At 35.6% G+C, this 19283-nt stretch overlaps 1 protein-coding gene across 3 annotated transcripts in view; it reads left to right on the top strand.

Annotated features, from left to right (window-relative positions):
* TBCA (tubulin folding cofactor A) overlaps positions 1-16794 on the top strand; it is a 211483-nt gene extending 194689 nt beyond the window's left edge. For all 3 annotated transcript variants that reach the window (XM_055536636.1, XM_055536637.1, XM_055536635.1), the window contains 3 exons: positions 3086-3191; positions 14422-14508; positions 16544-16794. In XM_055536636.1, coding sequence (XP_055392611.1) covers positions 3086-3191; positions 14422-14508; positions 16544-16624 — 274 coding nt within the window. In that variant the 3' untranslated portion in view covers positions 16625-16794. The remainder of the gene's footprint in view (positions 1-3085; positions 3192-14421; positions 14509-16543) is intronic.
* The last annotated feature ends 2489 nt before the right edge of the window (positions 16795-19283 follow it).

The raw sequence follows: 19283 nt of genomic DNA, 5'->3' as shown, positions 1-19283 counted from the left end.
AATGGTTTGTTCTCATTTGGTTATTATTACCCTGATAGCCGTCATTTCTTAAAATGTCTCCTTATGTATGTCCTTTTCTATCGCTTTTTTATTTATTTATTTTGTTTTTATATATTTATTTATCTAACTGGTAAAAGTGACCAAATTTTGAACTTGCTGTGTTTCTCTGTACATGTGGGTTTGTAAGGCTAATAAACATTTTCAGTTAATTATGCCTTTAAAATATAATAAGTTATGGCTTTATATTTATTTGTACTTACTTTAATAGCATTTGAAAACTAGCAAAAGAGATGAGTGTTTAGAGAAGTACAGCTATTAGATATATTTTGGTATCTTTCTAATTGAATTTTGCTTTATTCCAGAAAATTTAGAAAATATAGCTAAAGGAAAAACTAGCTGACTTTAAAATAATTTAAAATTGTGCCACTCAGAAATTAATTATAAGCATCTAATTTTTTAAATAAAAGTAATACTTACATATGGGGGGAAAAACCCTGAAACTTTTATTGAGAGGCATAAAATGAAAGCTTATTTACCTCCCAGCTGACCACCCCTACCCCATATCACTAGGGCTTTTCTTCTCAGGTAACCACAAATAAATAGTTGCCCAGGTATCCTTTGTTACTTGTTATTTGAGAATCTTTTGTTGTTTGTTTATATTCATGGCAGCGTAAAATTTATACCTATTTGGTACTTTTTTTTTTTTCACTTTGAGATATGTCAGGATGAGGATTTAAAGGTCACATTCTACTATAAATACTGTTAACATTTTGTTATATTTCTTTCCATCTATATTGCTAGTGCATGATCATGAAGGACAAAGATGAGCCTTGCTTGTACAACTCAAAATTCCAAACTGGAACATTTTAGTGTTTTAATATTTAGTATGCATTTTATGTGGTGATTTAAATCCAGACTTTAAATCTAACTTTAAAACCTTCTAGATAGTATGACAAAAGATTTTTTAGATTTGTGAACTTATTTTAATTCTGTTAGAATATGAAAACTGTATCATTTTTGAAATACATTTAATCTTCCTTTCAAATGATTAGACAGAAGCTATGCTCTAGTTTGATTTTAAAATTCCTTCCCAGAACATAGTTCTAGAAGTAAGTTATCAAGCCAGGGGGAGAAAGCTGCTTTTAATAGGTATGGAACTGTGAATGTTTTTTCCTCCTGTTCCTAAGATAATATGTATATAGGTATATTAGTGTTTTCTTGAACTGCACTTTTCTTTTACATTAAAAGTTTGATTAACGAGAACTAGGGGAGAGTGCACTATTATGATTAATTGAATTTTGATTATCTGAGGAATAATCAGTAGAACTTTGTATTGCTCTGTTCTTTATTGTCAAAAATCTTCCTGATCTCTATCAATACCTTTTTCTGCTTTAATAAATACTTGTTTCTACTGCTTATCTGTGCAAGAACCATATCTAAATTATATATCCCAGTCCCTCACACAAAGAAGATAAGATGTAAAATTAAGTACATGACAAATACTTTTTAAAGATTTTGTTGTTGAAAATAACTTAATCCTTCTTTCTTTGGGATTTGGCATGCAATATTCTGACTCCTTTCCCAACAAACTGAGCTTTTACCATTATGTTGTTTCAGGTACGTGTATAAAAGTTTGGATCAGTTCAGTTCAGTTCAGTTCAGTCGCTCAGTCATGTCCGACTCTGCGACCCCATGAATCGCAGCACGCCAGGCCTCCCTGTCCATCACCAACTCCTGGAGTTTACTCAGACTGATGTGCATGGAGTTGGTGATGCCATCCAGCCATCTCATCCTCTGTCATCCCCTTCTCCTCCTGCCCTCAATCCCTCCCAGCATCAGAGTCTTTTCCAATGAGTCAACTCTTCGAATGAGGTGGCCAAAGTACTGGAGTTTCAGCTGTAGCATCAGTCCTTCCAATGAACACCCAGGACTGATCTCCTTTAAAATGGACTGGTTGGATCTCCTAAGGGACTCTCAAGAGTCTTCTCCAGCACCACAGTTCAAAGGCATCAATTCTTTGGTGCTCAGCTTTCTTCACAGTCCAACTCTCACATCCATACATGACCACTGGAAAAACCATAGCCTTGAATAGAGCCATAGATGGCCCCAAATAGTCAATAATATGGTACTGGCCCTAAAACAGACACTTAGATCCATGGGACAAAACAGAAGTCCAGAAATGAACCCACACTCATATGGTCAGTTAATCTGTGACAAAGGAGACAAGAATATACAATGCAGAAAAGATAGTCTGTTCAATAAATGTTGTTGGGAAAACTTCTTTTCATGTAGAAGAATGAAACTGGAGCACTTTGTTGCACCATATTCAAAAATAAACTCAAAATGGGTTCAACTTGAATGTAAGATCTTAAATCATAAAACTCCTAGAAAAAAATATAGACAGTCACCTCATTTACTTTGGTCTTAGCAGTATTTTTTTGAATATGTCTCTTCAGCAACATAGATGGACCAGGAATGTGTAGATGCTAAGTGAAATAAGTCAAACAGAGAAAATACCAAATGATTTCACTTACATGTGGAATCTAAAAAACAAAACAAATAGACTCATAGATACAGAGAACAAACTGGTGGTTGCCAGAGGGAAGACAGGTCAGGGAAGACAGACAAAATAAGTGAAAAAGATTAAGAGATACAACTTTATTGGTTACAGATGATATATAGTTATTGTGATGATCACTCCATAATGTATAAAAATATCAAATCAGTATATTATGTACCTGAAACAAATATAGTATTATTAATTATAACTTAATTTAAGTAAATAAAGTAAGCAATAAAGAAATGTTATTTTTACATTGTAAATACAATTGCTGTAATGGAATGTGTTTTTAATTACAATTTTAAGAATACTATGCTTTGATAAGTTGATTTGCTTTAGTCAGGTATAAAATTTGAGAGCATAAGGCTCATACATCCATGGCTGAAGTATTTTTCTTCCCTTTCTTTCTCCCTGTCTAGTTACATATGCTTTTTAAAGTATGCTTTATAGTTACATTGTTTCTTTGTTTCTTGTGGTCAGTTGTTAGAAAGTTAATTCTCTGAAACATTTTTGGTTTATTTATAGATTGGTCAAAGAAAAAATGATGTATGAAAAAGAAGCAAAACAACAAGAAGAAAAGATTGAAAAAATGAAAGCTGAAGATGGTGAAAATTATGCTATTAAAAAACAGGTAAAATTATTATTTAAGATATAATTTTACTTTAAGACTTCAGTCTACAGTTCCTCTCTAATCTCATAACCATCTTATAACTTTAAGTACCATCTTTGTGACCATTCATTTATTTACACAGCAGATATTTATTAAACCCCTGCTACTTGCCAAATGCTGTTTTAGGCACTCTTTTAGATGTGGCATTAAAACAAGAAAACAAACAAACCCAGAATTCCTGCTTGCTTGGCATTCATTCTCGTGCCACTGTCTGTCTATGAGCCCGATAGAAGACATTCCAGAAGCACGCATTCAACTGATCACCTCTTGACATGTCCTATCCTTTGTGCGTTCAAGCTAAGAATCTTGGTCTTCCCTCAACCCAGCTCATCGCCTCCAAAGAAGTTATTCCCGCTCTTGTTTCCCCACTCTCAATAAATGGTACCCTCTGCTTACTCAGATACCCAAACCAAAAGTTACAGGTCTCTTCTTGATCCCCAAGTCCTCTTTCTTTCTCCCTTGATTTCTTTCTCTGCTGCCACTATCCTAGTCCAGTCCACTATCATTTCTTGCCTGTACTACTGCAGAAGCCTCATTGTTGATACTCTGTCTCTTGATAACCCTACATTCCTTTCATTCTGCAGTAGCCAGGTTGATCTCTTTCGAATGTGTATCATATTACTTATTCCATTACCTAAAATCCAGTGTCTAATGAACTTAGAATAAAGTCCAGATGACACTAGGTAAAAGGAGAATATACAAGAGCTTATATAGATAATATCTCAAGACTTGTTTTTTCAAATCAGCTTTATGAACTCACAGTGGTTTTTATCATATAAATTTTGTTATATAGAATGGTAATAATGCATCCTTAGCTCAGTGGTTCAGACAGGAAAACATCTGTCTACAATGCGGGAGACCCGGGTTCGATCCCTGGGTCAGGAAGATCCTCTGGAGAAGGAAATGGCAATCCACTCAAGTACTATTGCCTGGAAAATCCCATGGACAGAGGAGCTTGGTAGGCTACAGTCCATGGGGTCGCAAAAAGTCGGACACGACTGAGCAACTCCACTTCACTTAGCTCAGGCTTAATTAAGCAAAATTAATCCCTTAAAATGGACTTCTCTGTAGGTAGTTGCTTTCTGTGTTGCCAGAGGAATGCAGTGGCACCTGAAATGTCTTCTTTCTTCAGACTATCCAAAAAGAGAACTTTCTTATTTTCTTGACTTTCCAGGAGAGCCTGCCTTCCTTTGTGTGATACAGCAAAGGACATTTTTATGAGGGAGGATTTGTAAACAGGTATGTGGGTATAGTATGTCCTCCAGTATGTTTTTTGTAAACTGCTCTTCATAAGGATTTACATCCATAATCTAACTTTTTGATTCTTAAAATTATGTTAAATGTTCTTGATAGCTTCTTCCATAAATATTCATACCCCCTTGGGTACCTCTCTCACTAAGGTACTCTATTGTTTGCCCACATCTAGTGAGAAGCATTGTAACGTAGCGTGTCATTTATTTCACCCAGGTCCCGCTTGGATCCCATCCGGCTTGTTTTTCCACTTGTATAGTTCAGTTTTTTTCCTGCTCAGTGCTTTTTGTCACCAATAATCTATTTTAAAATAGTCCTATAGCTAGAACATGAGTTGTAAGTTACATGGAATGGGGAATGTGTTTCCTTTCTAAATGTTTCTGTGTGCTCAGTTGAGTCCAACTCTTTACGACTCTGTGGACCATAGCTCCTCTGTCCATGGAATTTTCCAGGCAAGCTTACTGGAGGGGTTGCCTTTTCCTACTCCAGGGGATCTTCCCAACCTAGGAATCAAACCTGCATCTCTTGCATCTTCTGCATTGGCAGGCGGATTCTGTACCACTGCACCACCTTTCTAAACAAAATTCTACAAATAGTGCCACAGATTATCACAGAATCTGTTTTATTTAATTTTTAATATTTGTATATTATCTTTTTTTTTTAATTTTATTTTATTTTTAAACTTTACATAATTGTATTAGTTTTGCCAAATATCAAAATGAATCCGCCACAGGTATACATGTAATTACTGCTTGATAGGTAAGAATTAATCCTGTGTTCTAATTGTTATTTGACGATATTAGTCACTTACTGGTTATATCATTGATTGCACATGCAGATATAAAAGGTAGTGAGTGAAAGTCGCTCAGTCGTGTCTGACTTTGCAACACCATGGACAGTTCATGGAATTCTCCAGGCCAGAATACTGGAGTGGGTAGCCTTTCCCTTCTCCAGGGTATCTTCCCAACTCAGGGATCAAACCCAGGTCTCCCACAATGCAGGCAGATAGATTCTTTACCAGCTGAGCCACAAGGGAAGCCCAAGAGTACTGGAGCGGGTAGCCCATCCCTTCTCCAGCAGATCTTCCTGAGCCAGGAATTGAACCAGGGTCTCTTGCATTGCAGGCGGATTCTTTACCCGCTGAGCTATCAGGGAAAATATTTGTTCAAAAACCCTTTCTACACTCAGCCATGTTAAGATTCTTTTGTCACAGTGGTCATGGTTTATAACATGATTTCCTAGATTCATAGTCAGCCTAGTACTTAAATTTAAGAATATCATCCCATATCTAATTACAGAACAATAAACTTTTCATGTTTGCTGTTCTCAACCTGCAGCATATGCAGTTGTCCAGTTTTGTTTCAGAGTCTCATGGAACTTTGTCTTTCCTCTCGCTCAGCCAACGTGCCTTTCTCGGTCCCTTTCCCTAGCGCCTGTGCTGTTTGTGCAGCCGTTTATGTTTTTCTCGCATGCGAGGGGAGTTGCACTGCCGGAAGCACTGCTCTGTCCCTACTTGCCTACTGCTTTAAGGCCAGTCGTTGCTTCTTGACATTTGCTGACGCCCCTCATAAAAAATAGCAAGAGAGCCAAATGCCAGATTTTGTGGGTTCTCTCCTATTTTCCCTGTATTTCCTCCTTTTCTGAGCTAAATGCCATCTGCAATCACTTCTCACTGTCTTGGCTTGTCTCTCACTTGGTTCCATTTGCTCTGGCTTTCCTGGATCTTCTGAACCAGCCGTGTTTTATAACATACACGTACAGTGCTGTCCCTATCAAACTTCTTACCTGAAACTGATTATCAAAATTGTTCTCTCCTGGAGTAGGCCTCATTTTGGTTCTTTTAAAGTAAACTAGGCAGAAGTTTCAGGGCCCTAGCAAGCCACAATACCAAAGAGTCATTCTGCTGTCCTTCGTTCTCTGCTAAAAAGTATAACACAATATTCAGAAGTTAACCGAATACTGATGTTAGCCTTCTTCTGCTTATGATACTCCTCTTTTCCTCCACCTTCCTCATCATACTTAATTTTTACATGAACTTAAGTTTTCATATTTTGAGATAAATGCCCAAGTAATTTCTGGGTCATGTTTGTACATTTTTTGCTTTAAAAGAAACTACCAAGATCTTTTGTGAGTGGCTGTATTCGTATCATTTTATGTTTCTGTCAGTTATCTTTGATGGTTTGACTTCTCCACATCCTTGCCAGCATTTGGTGTTATCACTATTGTTTTTTAAATTTTGTGTATTTTTGGCTGTGCCAGGTCTTCACTGCTGCTCCAGACTCCCTCTAGCTGCAGTGAGCGGGGCTTCTCTTCCTTGGCGTGTGCAGGCTGCTCACTGTGGTGGCTTCTCTTGTGTGGAGCACAGGGCTCTCGGCTTCTGTAGTTGCCGTGTGCAGATTCTAAAGCGCTGCACAGTAGGTGTGGTGCGTGGCCTTAGTTGCCCCGTGGCATGCAAAATCCTCCTGGACCAGGATCAAACCTGTCTCCCCTGCATTGGCAGGCGGACTCTGAACCACTGGACCACCAGGGCAGTCCTGGTGTTATCACTGGTGTTTTCACCAATTTAATTTTGACATTTACCCATCACATCTACATGATTAGTGTATAGTGACAGCTGATTTTGCTTTTAAGTTGAATTTCCCTATTGACTAATAGTATAGAACTTCTTCTCATTTGCTTATTGCCCATCTGTATATTCTCTTCAGTGAAATGTCTATCCGTGTTTTCTGTTCATTTTCTAATTAGATATTTTGTTTCTTTTAGTTTTGAGGATTTTTAATATTTTCTAGATAAATGCCTTTTGTTGGATGTACAGTTTTCAGATATTTTCTTTTAGTCCTTATTTTGTCTTTTTACCCTCTTAATACAATCTTTTATTGACCAACAGTCTTTAACTTTGAGAACATCTCCTTTACAGCTAATGTATCCTTTTGTGAAGCATACTTTTGATGTCAAATCTAAGGCCTCTTTGGCTAGACTTTGGTCATGAAGATTTTCTTGTTTTCTAAAAGTTGTGTGGTTTTATTTATCTCTTACGTTCATGGCTTCAATTGAGTTTGAGTTAGTTTTCATTTAAGGTGTACGTGTGTGTATGCTTAGTTGCTCAGTCGTGCCCAACTCTTTGTGACCCCATGGAGTGTAGTCCACCAGGCTCCTCTGTCCATGGGAATTTTGCAGACAAGAATACTGGGAGTGGACTGCCATGCCCTCCTTCATAGGATCTTCCCAACCCAGGGATCAGACCCAGGTCTCCAGCATTGCAGGCGGATTCTTTACGGTCTGAGCCACCAGGGAAGCCCATGTAAGGTGTGAGGTTTAGTTAAAGATTCATCTTTTTGCCTGAGTGCCCAGTTCCAGCAGCATTTGTTGAAAGGGTTATATCCTTCCTCCACGGAAATACTTTTGTTCCTTTGTCAGAAACCAGGGGGACTTGTTTGTGTGGATCTCTTTTCGGGTTCTCTTCTGGTCCATGAATCTGTGTCTAACTCTACCAGTACCACACCATCTTCACACTGGGAAGAGTGAGCCCTCTCACTTGCTTCTTTTTCTCTCAGAATTATTTCTCCTATTCTAATTTTTTTGCCTTTCCATAAAAATTTTAAAATAATGATCTCCATTAAACCTGGAGATCAACTTGGGGAGAATTAATGTCTTTACTATGTTGAATCTTCCAGTCAGTGAACATGGTAAGTCTCTCCAGTTAATTTAGGTCTCATTTCTTTCTTAGAATTGGGTTGGCCAAAAGGTTTATTTGGGTTTTTCCAAACGAACATTTTGGTCAACCCAATATTTTGTAATTTTAAGCATACAGATCCTATACATGTTTTGTTAGATTTAAACCTAAGTATTTCATTTTTTTTTGAGGGTATTATAAATGGTACTGTTTTTAGTTTCGGTTACCAATGCTATATTTGTTATTAGATATAAAAGTGCAGTCTTTATGTGTTGATCTTAAAACCTGCAACCTTGACTTTGCTGACTTCACGGATTAGCTCTGAGAGTTTTGGGTGGATTCCTTCTGACTTTCTAAATAACAATCTTGTCATTTGCAAATAAGGACAGTTTCATTTGGGGCTTCCCAGGTAGCACCAGTGGTAAAAAACCTACCTGCCAATTCATGAGATGTGAGAGACGTGGGTTCAGTCCCTGGGTTGGGAAGATCCCCTGGAGGAGGAAATGGCAACCCACTCCACTATTCTTGCTTGGAAAATCCCATGGACAGAGGAACCTGGTGGGCTACAGTCCATAGAGTTGCAAAGAGTCGGACACGACTGAGCTGCTAACACTACACTATGGTTTCACTTCTTTTAAATCTGTATGTCTTTTATTTATTTTTCTTGCCTTGTTGCTCTGGCTGGAGCTTACAGTGCTATGTTGAATAGGAGAGTGAACATACTTATCTTGTTTTCAGTCTTAAGGGGATAGCATTTAGTTTTTTACCATTATGTAAATGTTAGCTATAGGGGTTTTGTAGATGGTCTTTTTCAAGTTGAGAAAGTTCTTTGTTTATGGTTTTGTTCAGTACTTTTGTCATGAATAGGTATTGGGTTTTGTCAAATGCTTCTTCTGTGTCATTTGGTAAGAGCACATGAGTTTTCTTCTTTGGCTTGTTGAAACTGAATTACATGGATTAATTTCTAAATATTGAACCAACCTTGATTGTGTTATATAATTCTCTTAATTCCTGGATTTAAATTGCTAGTATTTTATTGAGGATTTTTGCATCTAAGTTTATGGGAAATAATGGTCTGAAGTTTTTTTTTATTAAGTTGGGAAGCGTTCCCTCTTTTTTCTTGAAAGATTTGTGTAAAATTGGCGTTAAGTGTTTAAATATTTGAAAACATTGTTCAGTGAAAGCATCTAGGCTTGGAGAGCTATTTTTCAAGAACTTTTTAATTAAAAATTTGATTTATTTAATAATTATAGAACTATTCAGTTTATCTGTTGAGTTTTGGTGGTTTATACAAGGAACTGGTCTGTGTCTTCTAAGTGGTTGAATTTATGAGCATTATGAACATTACTGAGCATTATGAACATCTGTGAGCATTATAAAATTACTTTTAGCATTTTTTTTCTCATTTTGTTGGTTGTGAGATCTGTACTGACATTCTCTCTTTTGTTACTGATACAGTGGCAATTTGTGCCTTTTTACTTTATATTTGTCAGTCTTAACTAGAAGTCTATACCACAAATAAAGCTTTGTTTCATTGCTTTTTTCCCCTCTGTTCTCTTTCTATTTTTCATTTTATTGATTTCTGTTCTTGTATTTGTTATTTCCTTTCTTCTGCTTCTATAGGTTTATCTTGCTCTTCTTTTTCTAGGTTCCTGAAGTAAAAACTTAGCTGTTTAATTTGAGATCTTTCCTCTTTATGAATCTAAGCATTTAGTGCTCTAAATTTCCCTCTCAGCATTGCTTTAGCTAAAAATCCCAGAAATTTTAATATGTTGTATTTTCATTTATCTATGTATTTCTCTGTTTCCTTAGAGACTTCCTTGTTGTGATCCATTAGTTATTTGGAAGTATGTTGTTTAATTTGTAAATATTTACAGGTTTTCCTGCTGTCTTTCTGTTTTCTAATTTTATTCCATTATAGTCAGACATGTACTATGTTTTATTTCAGTACTTTTAAATTTGTTGAGGTTTTTGTTCATTCTGTGTTTGCTCCTTTTGGTCCAGGATGCAATGGACACCCACTCCAGTACTCTTGCCTGGAGAATCCCATGGATGGAGGAGCCTGGTGGGCTGTAGTCCATGGGGTCGTGAAGAGTCAGACAGGACTGAGCGGCTTCACTTTCACTTTTCACTTTCATGCATTAGAGAAGGAAATGGCAACTTGCTCCAGTGTTCTTGCCTGGAGAATCCCAGGGATGGTGGAGCCTGGTAGGCTGCCATCTATGGGGTCGCACAGAGTTGGACACAACTAAAGCGACTTAGCAGCAGTAGCAGCATAGTATACTATAGAAAATGTTTCATAGGTGCTTGAAAAGAATTTGTATTTTTGTTTCATAGGTGTAGCGTGTTCTATAAATGTCAATTATATCTTTTGATGGTGTTACTGGGTTCTTTTATATCTTTGCTGATTTTTTTTTCTCTAGTACTTCTGTCATTTGCTAAAACTGGAGTATTGGAATCCTCAGCTGTATTTGTGGCTTTGTCTCTCCTTTTAGCTTTATTGTTTCTAGTTTCATATGTTTTGAAGCTCTTTTTTAGTATATACACATTTAGGATCACTGTGTTTTCTTGATGGATTGATCATTTTATCATTATGTAATATCCCTCTGTGTCCCTCATAATTTTTTACTCTTAAGTCTATTTTATCCAGTATGAATCCAATATGGATATAGTCACTCCTGTCTTTCCTTTTTTTAATGTTTGCATGGTATATCTTTTTTCTATTCTTTTTTTAACCTATCTCTTTCATTTGAAGTGAGTTTCTTGTAGACCTGGTTTTAGCTGGTAAATTTAGACCATTCATGTTTAAGTAATTATTGGTATGTCAGTGCTTAGAGCCCAGATTATTTTTGACTCATAGGATTCTTCTTTCATCCTTAACCATTCATCAATAACCACAAAACACAAGTCAAATGAACTTTTTCTTTCTGTCTGTCTGTCTGTCTTCTTCATGGCATGGTGACTGGGTCCTAAGAGAAGTGTTTCCCAAAGTGATCATTCCAAGAGATCCATGTAGAAGCTACAGGGCTTCTTAAGATGCAGCTTCAGGTCTTCAGTTTCAGAATGCCCCTTCTGCCACATCCTGTTGGTTTCATAGTGCCAGACCAAATTCACTGTGGGAGGTGCCTGCTCACGGGCAGGAAAACAAGGAGGTGACGCCATGGTCTCTGTCTTGGCTGCTGACTGCTGGCGCTACGAACGCACATGCTAGAGCTGAAATCGGGCTGTAACTCACAGCCGGTTAACCAGCTGATCACACTCAGACTCGGCTTTATCGTTTGTAAATTGAGGACACTAGACTGGATGACATCCCAGATGTGGTTATGTCCTTTCTAACTCTATGTTTCTGTTTCTTAGATATCTTTTTTCCCCAGTTTTATTGAGGTAAAATTAAAATGTATATACTTAAGGTGGGTAGCTTGATGGTTTGATGTACATTTACCTTGTAAAATATCTACCATATTCACGCTACTTAACATATCCATCACCTCACATAGTTACTGTTTTTTTTTCTTCATCAAATAGGTTTCTTAACTTGTTTATTATCACATTACCATTTTAGCACCATATAAAAGAAGAGACTTAACCATTGTTCCAGTAATCTCTGAACTACTCTTAGAGCTCAATTTGACAAACTAATACAGTTACCACTGGTTCCAGAAGCAGCCAGTATCTAACATTAGACTGTCTATAGATTATTATAGGTATAGCCAGTCCTGCATAAATGATCTGGATCATTAAAGGAGCTAGAAACCACTGGCTAGGTTATTTCACACACTCTTCTCTTTGAAAAATTAAAGATCTGCTAATAGGTTTTTCCTTTCCAATGTATGTATGTTTGATTATGACAGAAGCTGATCATATTTTAGTTCAGTGGTTTATTCACTGTTATAATGAGTCTTGCTGAGCTTCCCCCAGGATCCTTAGTTAACCTCAGTCTTGTCATCGTCAGCACTAAAATAAACTGACAGTTTATCCAGATATCTTAAACAGAGGCACCATTCATTTGACTACTTCCAAAAAGAACACTTGGAATGATAATACTTTTTTCATTTATTCACGTGTGTTGAGGGGTGTCTTTACTGTATAATCATACCTTATATACTGTCTTTTTAAATTATTCCTGACAGTTGTAATTCACTGTTGAAAGGTAAAGTATATGATTTGTGGCCTTGATAAAGATGTGGTTTATGGATCCCAAACCATAGTTATCACTGTACTCTGTGAAGTACAGTGAAGCAGTGTTAAGTGTTTATTTTCTTGTTTATTCTCCCATATGGATTGGAGGATGAGGCCTTCTCTTTTTCATATTTATATCCCCTGTACCTGACATCCTGCAACTGTATAGTAAGCTTATTGTATGAAATGAGGCTGATATATGGGAGAGACTGAGCTTTGGCCCTTCTTAAGTCAAAATCCTATTTGATTAATTGAGGGATATAGAACAGTAATGAATAGAAGGTACTTTGGACAGCATTGTTTAAAGCTCATTTCAGTAACAACACTAAAGCTTGCCAAATAAATTTTACAAGTACACATTTTGGCTTATCATGTGTTTGACCCAATTCTTTATATTTATTTCATCTTGTTTAATTCCTATAAACTAGGGGGTCCATAGGAGAGAAAATATGAATTCCTTACCCAATTAAATGTCCTGTCACTGACTTTTCACATGTATTCAAACTAACCAGACACACAAAAATAAATTGTTAGTGGCTCAGTCGTGTCCAACTCTTTGCAACCCTATGGACCAGACTCCTCTGTTCATGGAATTCTCCAGGCAAGAATAATGGAGTAGGTTGCCATTTCCTTCTCCAGGGGGTCTTCCCAACTTAGGGTCGAATCCAGGTCCCCTGTATTGTAGGCAGTCTGAGCCACCAGGGAAGTCCTCAAAAATAGATTAATGGCAATGATTGAATTGCCATGGTATGGTATGAATAGCTATAAAATAAAGTCATGATTCTGTGTTTGGAATTTTCAACATGTGCCTTATTAGCAAAAGAATTACAAGTTCAGCAAGAGATTTCACCTAAGAAAAGAGATGTGGATAGAGAGCATTGTTGTATATTATAATTTTAACTTTTATTTATATTATGAACAATGATAAAACTTTTGGGAAACGGAAGAATGCAGTGAGATTCATTAAAGTTGCTATTAGAGTGTAATAGGATTATGGTTACCATTAAATTATGTCATTTGTTTTTAATGTGAGTTAGATAATAAAGCTTTTAGGTTAAAGATCAAGATTTTGTAGCCATTTAACCAAAGGTATTTGACCAAACATTACTTTTTGGAAATAAATGTTTCATTAATCTCTGTGTCTCTTTCTAAGACTGGTTTAAGGAGATAAAGCTTCATATTTCCTTGGGAAAAAGATTTATTTGAGGTCCAACATCTGATACTAATATATTTACCCTCTTACTGATTGGGTTTCCCATTCATACATTTGATTTTTTTTTCTTCTTTTTATGATTTGATATATTATAGTCCAGCTTCAAATGGTGAATTTTTAAGTCGAGAAATATCCTCCAAAATAAAGATTCCTGTGTTTAATTCTGTAGTGTCTGTCTTTGGGAGAAATAGAGAGAAGTAGAAGTTCAGATTCAGAGGGGTGCCTCGTTGGTAATTTGGATCAAACTGCATGGGGAGAATAATCTCTCCCCTAAAATGAAGCACAGGGATAAGTAATAACTTTTTATGCATGATAAGCATCAGAAATATGAACCTGCTGGTCTTTGCTTTTCATTTTTCCTCACCTCTGTCTTTCAGTTAGAACCTCCTGCAGTGTGCACACGATGTGATCAATAACTCAATAACTTTTTTCATGCAGTAATTATCTCCATGTGATATTATCTGAGCACTGTTTTTCTTTATTACTCAAAAGATGCAGGAGATATTTATATAACCAGCTGATCCCATTTTGGATAACGGTGCTTTGTGACAGCAGGAGAAACAGTTTATTTTAAATAACCTTTTTAAATAAATGCTCTATGAAAAGCTTTCAGAGTTAATTTTTACTTAGCGTGAGAAGGTGATTACCGAAAAGGTTTAGATCGAAAACTTGTACTTTGTATATTTTACAGTTTGATAGTCATTCTTTTGATAGTCATTCTTTTTTAAACACAATTAAAATTAAAATATTGAACCATTTAACATAACCATAATTTTTTTCTGATTCCTCTAAATCATTTTGTATATTTTCAGAGGTGTGAGCTAAATGTGTAAGTTCTGCCATCTCTGCGTGTCTCACAGGTCGTTTCGTTACAGGCCGAGATCCTGCAGGAGTCCCGGATGATGATTCCAGACTGCCAGCGCAGGTTGGAAGCGGCGCACACTGATCTTCTGCAGTTATTAGTAAGTAGCACTTATCTGTCTTATGTTTCAATGTTTTTTCAGTCTAATACATCAAGGGCCAAAATTTTAAATCTTTGACACTGAAAACTAGTTGGTGACATTTTGTTTACTTGCTCAGTGTATTTTTAAATAATTAATGGAGTTTAAGTGGTGTTTAAGTTATGCCTCCAGTAAAAGTACTGTGTCAGCATATTCACTGTATTCATTTAAACTGAGTTGAAATATATTTGAGTTATCATGGTATTCATAGTACTAATATTGTCCAGCAGTATCTTGAATGATTCGATTTTCACACATAAAGATCTTTTTTAATACATTAAATGTAAGTATTCTGTTTGATGTTTTAAAAGATCCAGATGTTTCAAATGAATTTAGGCTGTTTTACAAAGGATTTGGAATTCTTCCCGATTCAAACCTAAAACGATTTGAGAGAGGAAAGAAAACCCTGTGTGGTAATATATAGGCAGTCCTTTCATATTAACTTGGAGCTGATAACACTCTTTATCATACTTGCTAGTATAAATGTCTTGTGATATAGTAGCAGAATCATTTTAAAAAGGGATTCTAAGAAAAATGAGTTCTTTTTTATATTTTTTAAAAAAGATAAAAGCAGAATACTGTATACAAGCCAGTTATTATTGCTATTTGATGATAATTTGATGAATTCTGTCATTTCCTTTATTAACCTTTAGTTTCTAGTTCTTGAGCTAATATTAATTACCAGCTACATAGCTGTCTCCTGTTCATAGTTGTCTCCTATACATCAAACATTGTGAGGCTTTTTCAGGTTGATCATATGTATATATTCTTGGAAAGAGAATGAGATTTGTTTTCCCACCAAAATAATATCAGGACTAAGTCTGTAGAAAAAACGAAACAGAGAAATACTCACATTTTACTTTACTTTTGAAACAGAACTCGTATTTATATGTAGGAACCTTTTAAAAGCAGGATAACTCTCTTCAAAGCCAAAATGAAGCTAAGTTTTTAAAATAAAAGAGGTGAAATAATGAAAGCTGGAAATAATTACTCTCTTAAAATATTACCCGGAACAGAAGCATCATATGTATCTCCTGACAATTGAAATGCTTTTTTCTCTCATGAATGTAGTAACCAAGAAAGTAATAAAAACTACTTAAAAAATTATATTGTCTTTGGATGATGTATTTGTGTGTGAGGATATATTCAGCAATGTCTATACCCTCGAAGGGCTTATATGTTCTAACAGAGAACAAAGGTGTGTTCAAGTGTAATAGAGAAGTTTAAGAAATTCTTACCTGTAGTCTGAATTAAGCAAATCCTCAGTCATTTTTCCTTTAAAATTTCATATTAAATACATGTACACACACTTTATCTCCTCTTCCCTCTAGCTGTTTGTATATATTCATCTTTTATTTCGTGACCTGAATTGCTGACCATAGCTTTGTTTACTAAAAAATCAAACAAAATTTGCTATACTCTATGCTCATTAACTTACATTATTTCATTTATCTGTTACAATTAAATAATAGTTTTGTGTATGATATACCAAGGAAGAACTCAGTCTTTACATGTCAGAAACTGAAAGCTGTTGTTTCCATGTAGTAGGGTATATAATACTCATCAACAAGAAGACAGTTCCCTTTTCTGATTCAAAGGCTGCCCTTAACCCTAGTGTGACCTGTGGCCTCTTTGTCATTGTGAGTGGCTGCAGGATTGTTTCGGTCTGAGTGTCCTCATGTATGTAATGCTTTAGTAAATAATTTTTTACTGTTAGTGCATTAATAATAACCCCGTTTTATTGTGTTAATAAAGTGAGATACAATGTTTTAATTTTTTTCTGAGGTTTTAATTACTTACTGTAAGTGGCTTTAGATGACCATTTTTTTGCTTATTATATAAGAATATACAGTATTGTATATTATGTATAACAATATATAAAAAATATATATTGTTTTAATTTTTGAGCTGCTTATCTTGATAGTTTGTAATATCTGAGTAATTAGTACTGAAGTTCAAGAAGAATAAACCTAATTTTTATTACATTTAATTTCAGGAGAGTGAAAAAGACTTGGAAGAAGCTGAGGAATATAAGGAGGCACGTTTAGTACTGGATTCAGTGAAGTTAGAAGCCTGAATTTTTCTGTACAGGGTATTTTTTGCAATCCTAGGATCCATTCCACAATTCATTATTTTTGACCACTGCTGTGTGTTCAAGTAGTATGAAAATGTGATTCTTTTTATGCAGTGCATATATTTTTCTTTGCCTAATTTAATGTGTCAAATAAATGAGTTCATCTAATAAAATTGCTTCTTTCATACTTTACAGAGTATTTTAATTAACCTTTTAGCATTAAGTCATAGCCATTTTTGACAGAGAATTAAAATCTGTTAGGTTCTATTTAAAGTCTAGATGTTTTGCTGCTTAAGCGTGAATTAAATTAAAAACAGGGTGATTTTTTCTTCTAAGATAAATATCCAAATTTTGAGTATTTTATTCTGAGTAGCATACAACTCCCAGATAAGAAAGTAACAACGCGGGACTTCCCTGGCAGTCCAGTGGTTCAGACTCCATGCTGCCAAGGCAAGGGGTGAGGGTTTGGTTCATGTTGGGGAGCTAAGACCATCCCCCATGCCACGTGGCATGGCCAGAAGACTAAAAAAGGAAAAGTAAGAACTTCTCTATGGATGCAGCCTTACATATTTATTTCTTCACAGTGAAATCCAACATTTCCATTACTATGAACTAATAGGAAACATTTAAATCTTTTTCCAGAAAAATGTATACAGAAAACACCAACCATTTAAATCTTGAAGAATAAAATGTTTATGAATAATAAAGAATTGAATTGTGTTTTAAAGGAATAATAAATGTTGCCAGTACTGGGAAATAAATAAATAAATGTTGTACCATGCTGGGAAATGTTAAATGGAAAGGGAACCTCTGATTTGTAGCTTTTGCTCTTTTCTGTAGTGTAAATACTCCCACTGTGACCAATTTCAAGTGACTAATGTGACTTCACCGAACGGAATTGGGAAGGTTCAAGCTAGCTCAGCTACAGCATGCACTGGTCCAGCCAAACCTGAATTATCTTGATTGACTAGAAAAGGGTATTGTTGCATCACAAAGCTTTTTCCTAGTACTATTGTAAACCTATAACTTAATCTTTTGAGCTTATTTTTTTAAAATATATGATACTTGTTTTATTATATTTCTAGAAAATATGTATGGGCCTTATGTCACCAACCTAACATGAACCATGATCTAATGAACCAAAATAGTAATACATTTATACTTTAAAACTCATAATTGAAAATATAAGAAAATGAATTTTTGCTGCTATAAAATACATACTTATAATATGGTTGATCAGATTTTGGAAGTTGCAGATGATAACTGGAAACTAACATTTATTGAATCTGAAAAAGATCAGAGAAGAGAAAAATAATACTATTCTTTTCTAAAGCCTACTCTGTTTAAAAGCATAGAATGTATCATTTATAAAACTTTCACTCATTTAGAAAATTACTTCATCAGAGAATAACATATATCTGAAGCATTTCTAAATTGAAATGTCATCATTTTGAAACATATTACATGCCATTTTAAAGTATTTGAGGTAGAAGAGGGGAAGGGTGAGGAAATAAAAACTATAATTACAATGTAAAATTTTATACTAAGATTCAGTACTAGAGATTTGGGGATCAGAAGAATTGAACTCCTTAGATTATCTTGTGTTTGGTGTTAAGAACAGGTGGAGGTTTTTTGGTTTCAGACTTGTTTTTTTGTTTTTGGCATATTGAGTTTTTAAATTCATTAAAACATTCTGAGAATTGTTGACATGTTCCAGTTGTTCTTGTGGCCAAGAGGCACATTAAGAGCAGTTATAATCGATTAAGCGTTAACTTGTTTTTAAGCTTTTATTTAAAACCTTCTATTTGTGTAACAATAAGTAGAAATTTCCTAAACTAAGACCTCCAATTAACATAGCAGCTGCTCAATAAACATTTGTAGAAAAAGTGAAAAGCAAGAACATGTCTAACATCAGATCTCCTGCATTGCAAACAGATTTTTTACCACCTGAGCCACAAAGGAAGCCTGTCTAACATGTAGAATGAGACAGAGAATGCTCTGAAGGATTATATCTCATCATAGACAAAACACATTTAATAGAATGCTTTTCAAGCTGTTTTGACCAAAAAGCACAGTAAGAAACACATTATTTTATATAGATGCATAAACAATGTATAGCTGTATAAACTTATTTGGTATATATCTTCATCAGTTTCTTAGATCTCAAAGCAGTTGTCTCGGTGAATGTGTGCTACAAATTTACACGTTACAGGCATGAAGTGTCACGGTAATATGTAATCACTTAACGTTTGTTAAATGCCCTTGTCCTTGCACAGACCAGTACAATGGCATCCATAGATTAGACAGGCAAAACAAAGACAAGTGGCAAAATCAAGTAAGTAAACCTAATGTTTCCATGTTTTTCTATACAACAAATGTCACGTCATTTCTAAGTAAGTAAGAATGTACATGCTGCTGCTGCTGCTGCTAAGTCGCCTCAGTCGTGTCCGACTCTGTGCAACCCAGCCCCATAGACGGAAGCCCACCAGGCTCCCCGATCCCTGGGATTCTCCAGGCAAGAACACTGGAGTGGGTTGCCATTTCCTTCTCCAATGCGTGAAAGTGAAAAGTGAAAGTGAAGTCGCTCAGTCGTGCCCAATCTTAGCGACCCCATGGACTGCAGCCTACCAGGCTCCTCCATCCATGGGATTTTCCAGGCAAG

The sequence above is a fragment of the Bubalus kerabau genome, chromosome 10 (genome assembly GCF_029407905.1).
Source record: "Bubalus kerabau isolate K-KA32 ecotype Philippines breed swamp buffalo chromosome 10, PCC_UOA_SB_1v2, whole genome shotgun sequence".
NCBI classification, from domain to species: Eukaryota; Metazoa; Chordata; class Mammalia; order Artiodactyla; family Bovidae; genus Bubalus; species Bubalus kerabau.
The sequence above is the reverse complement of the archived record's forward strand: the minus strand, read 5'-3'. Positions and strand labels throughout refer to the sequence as shown.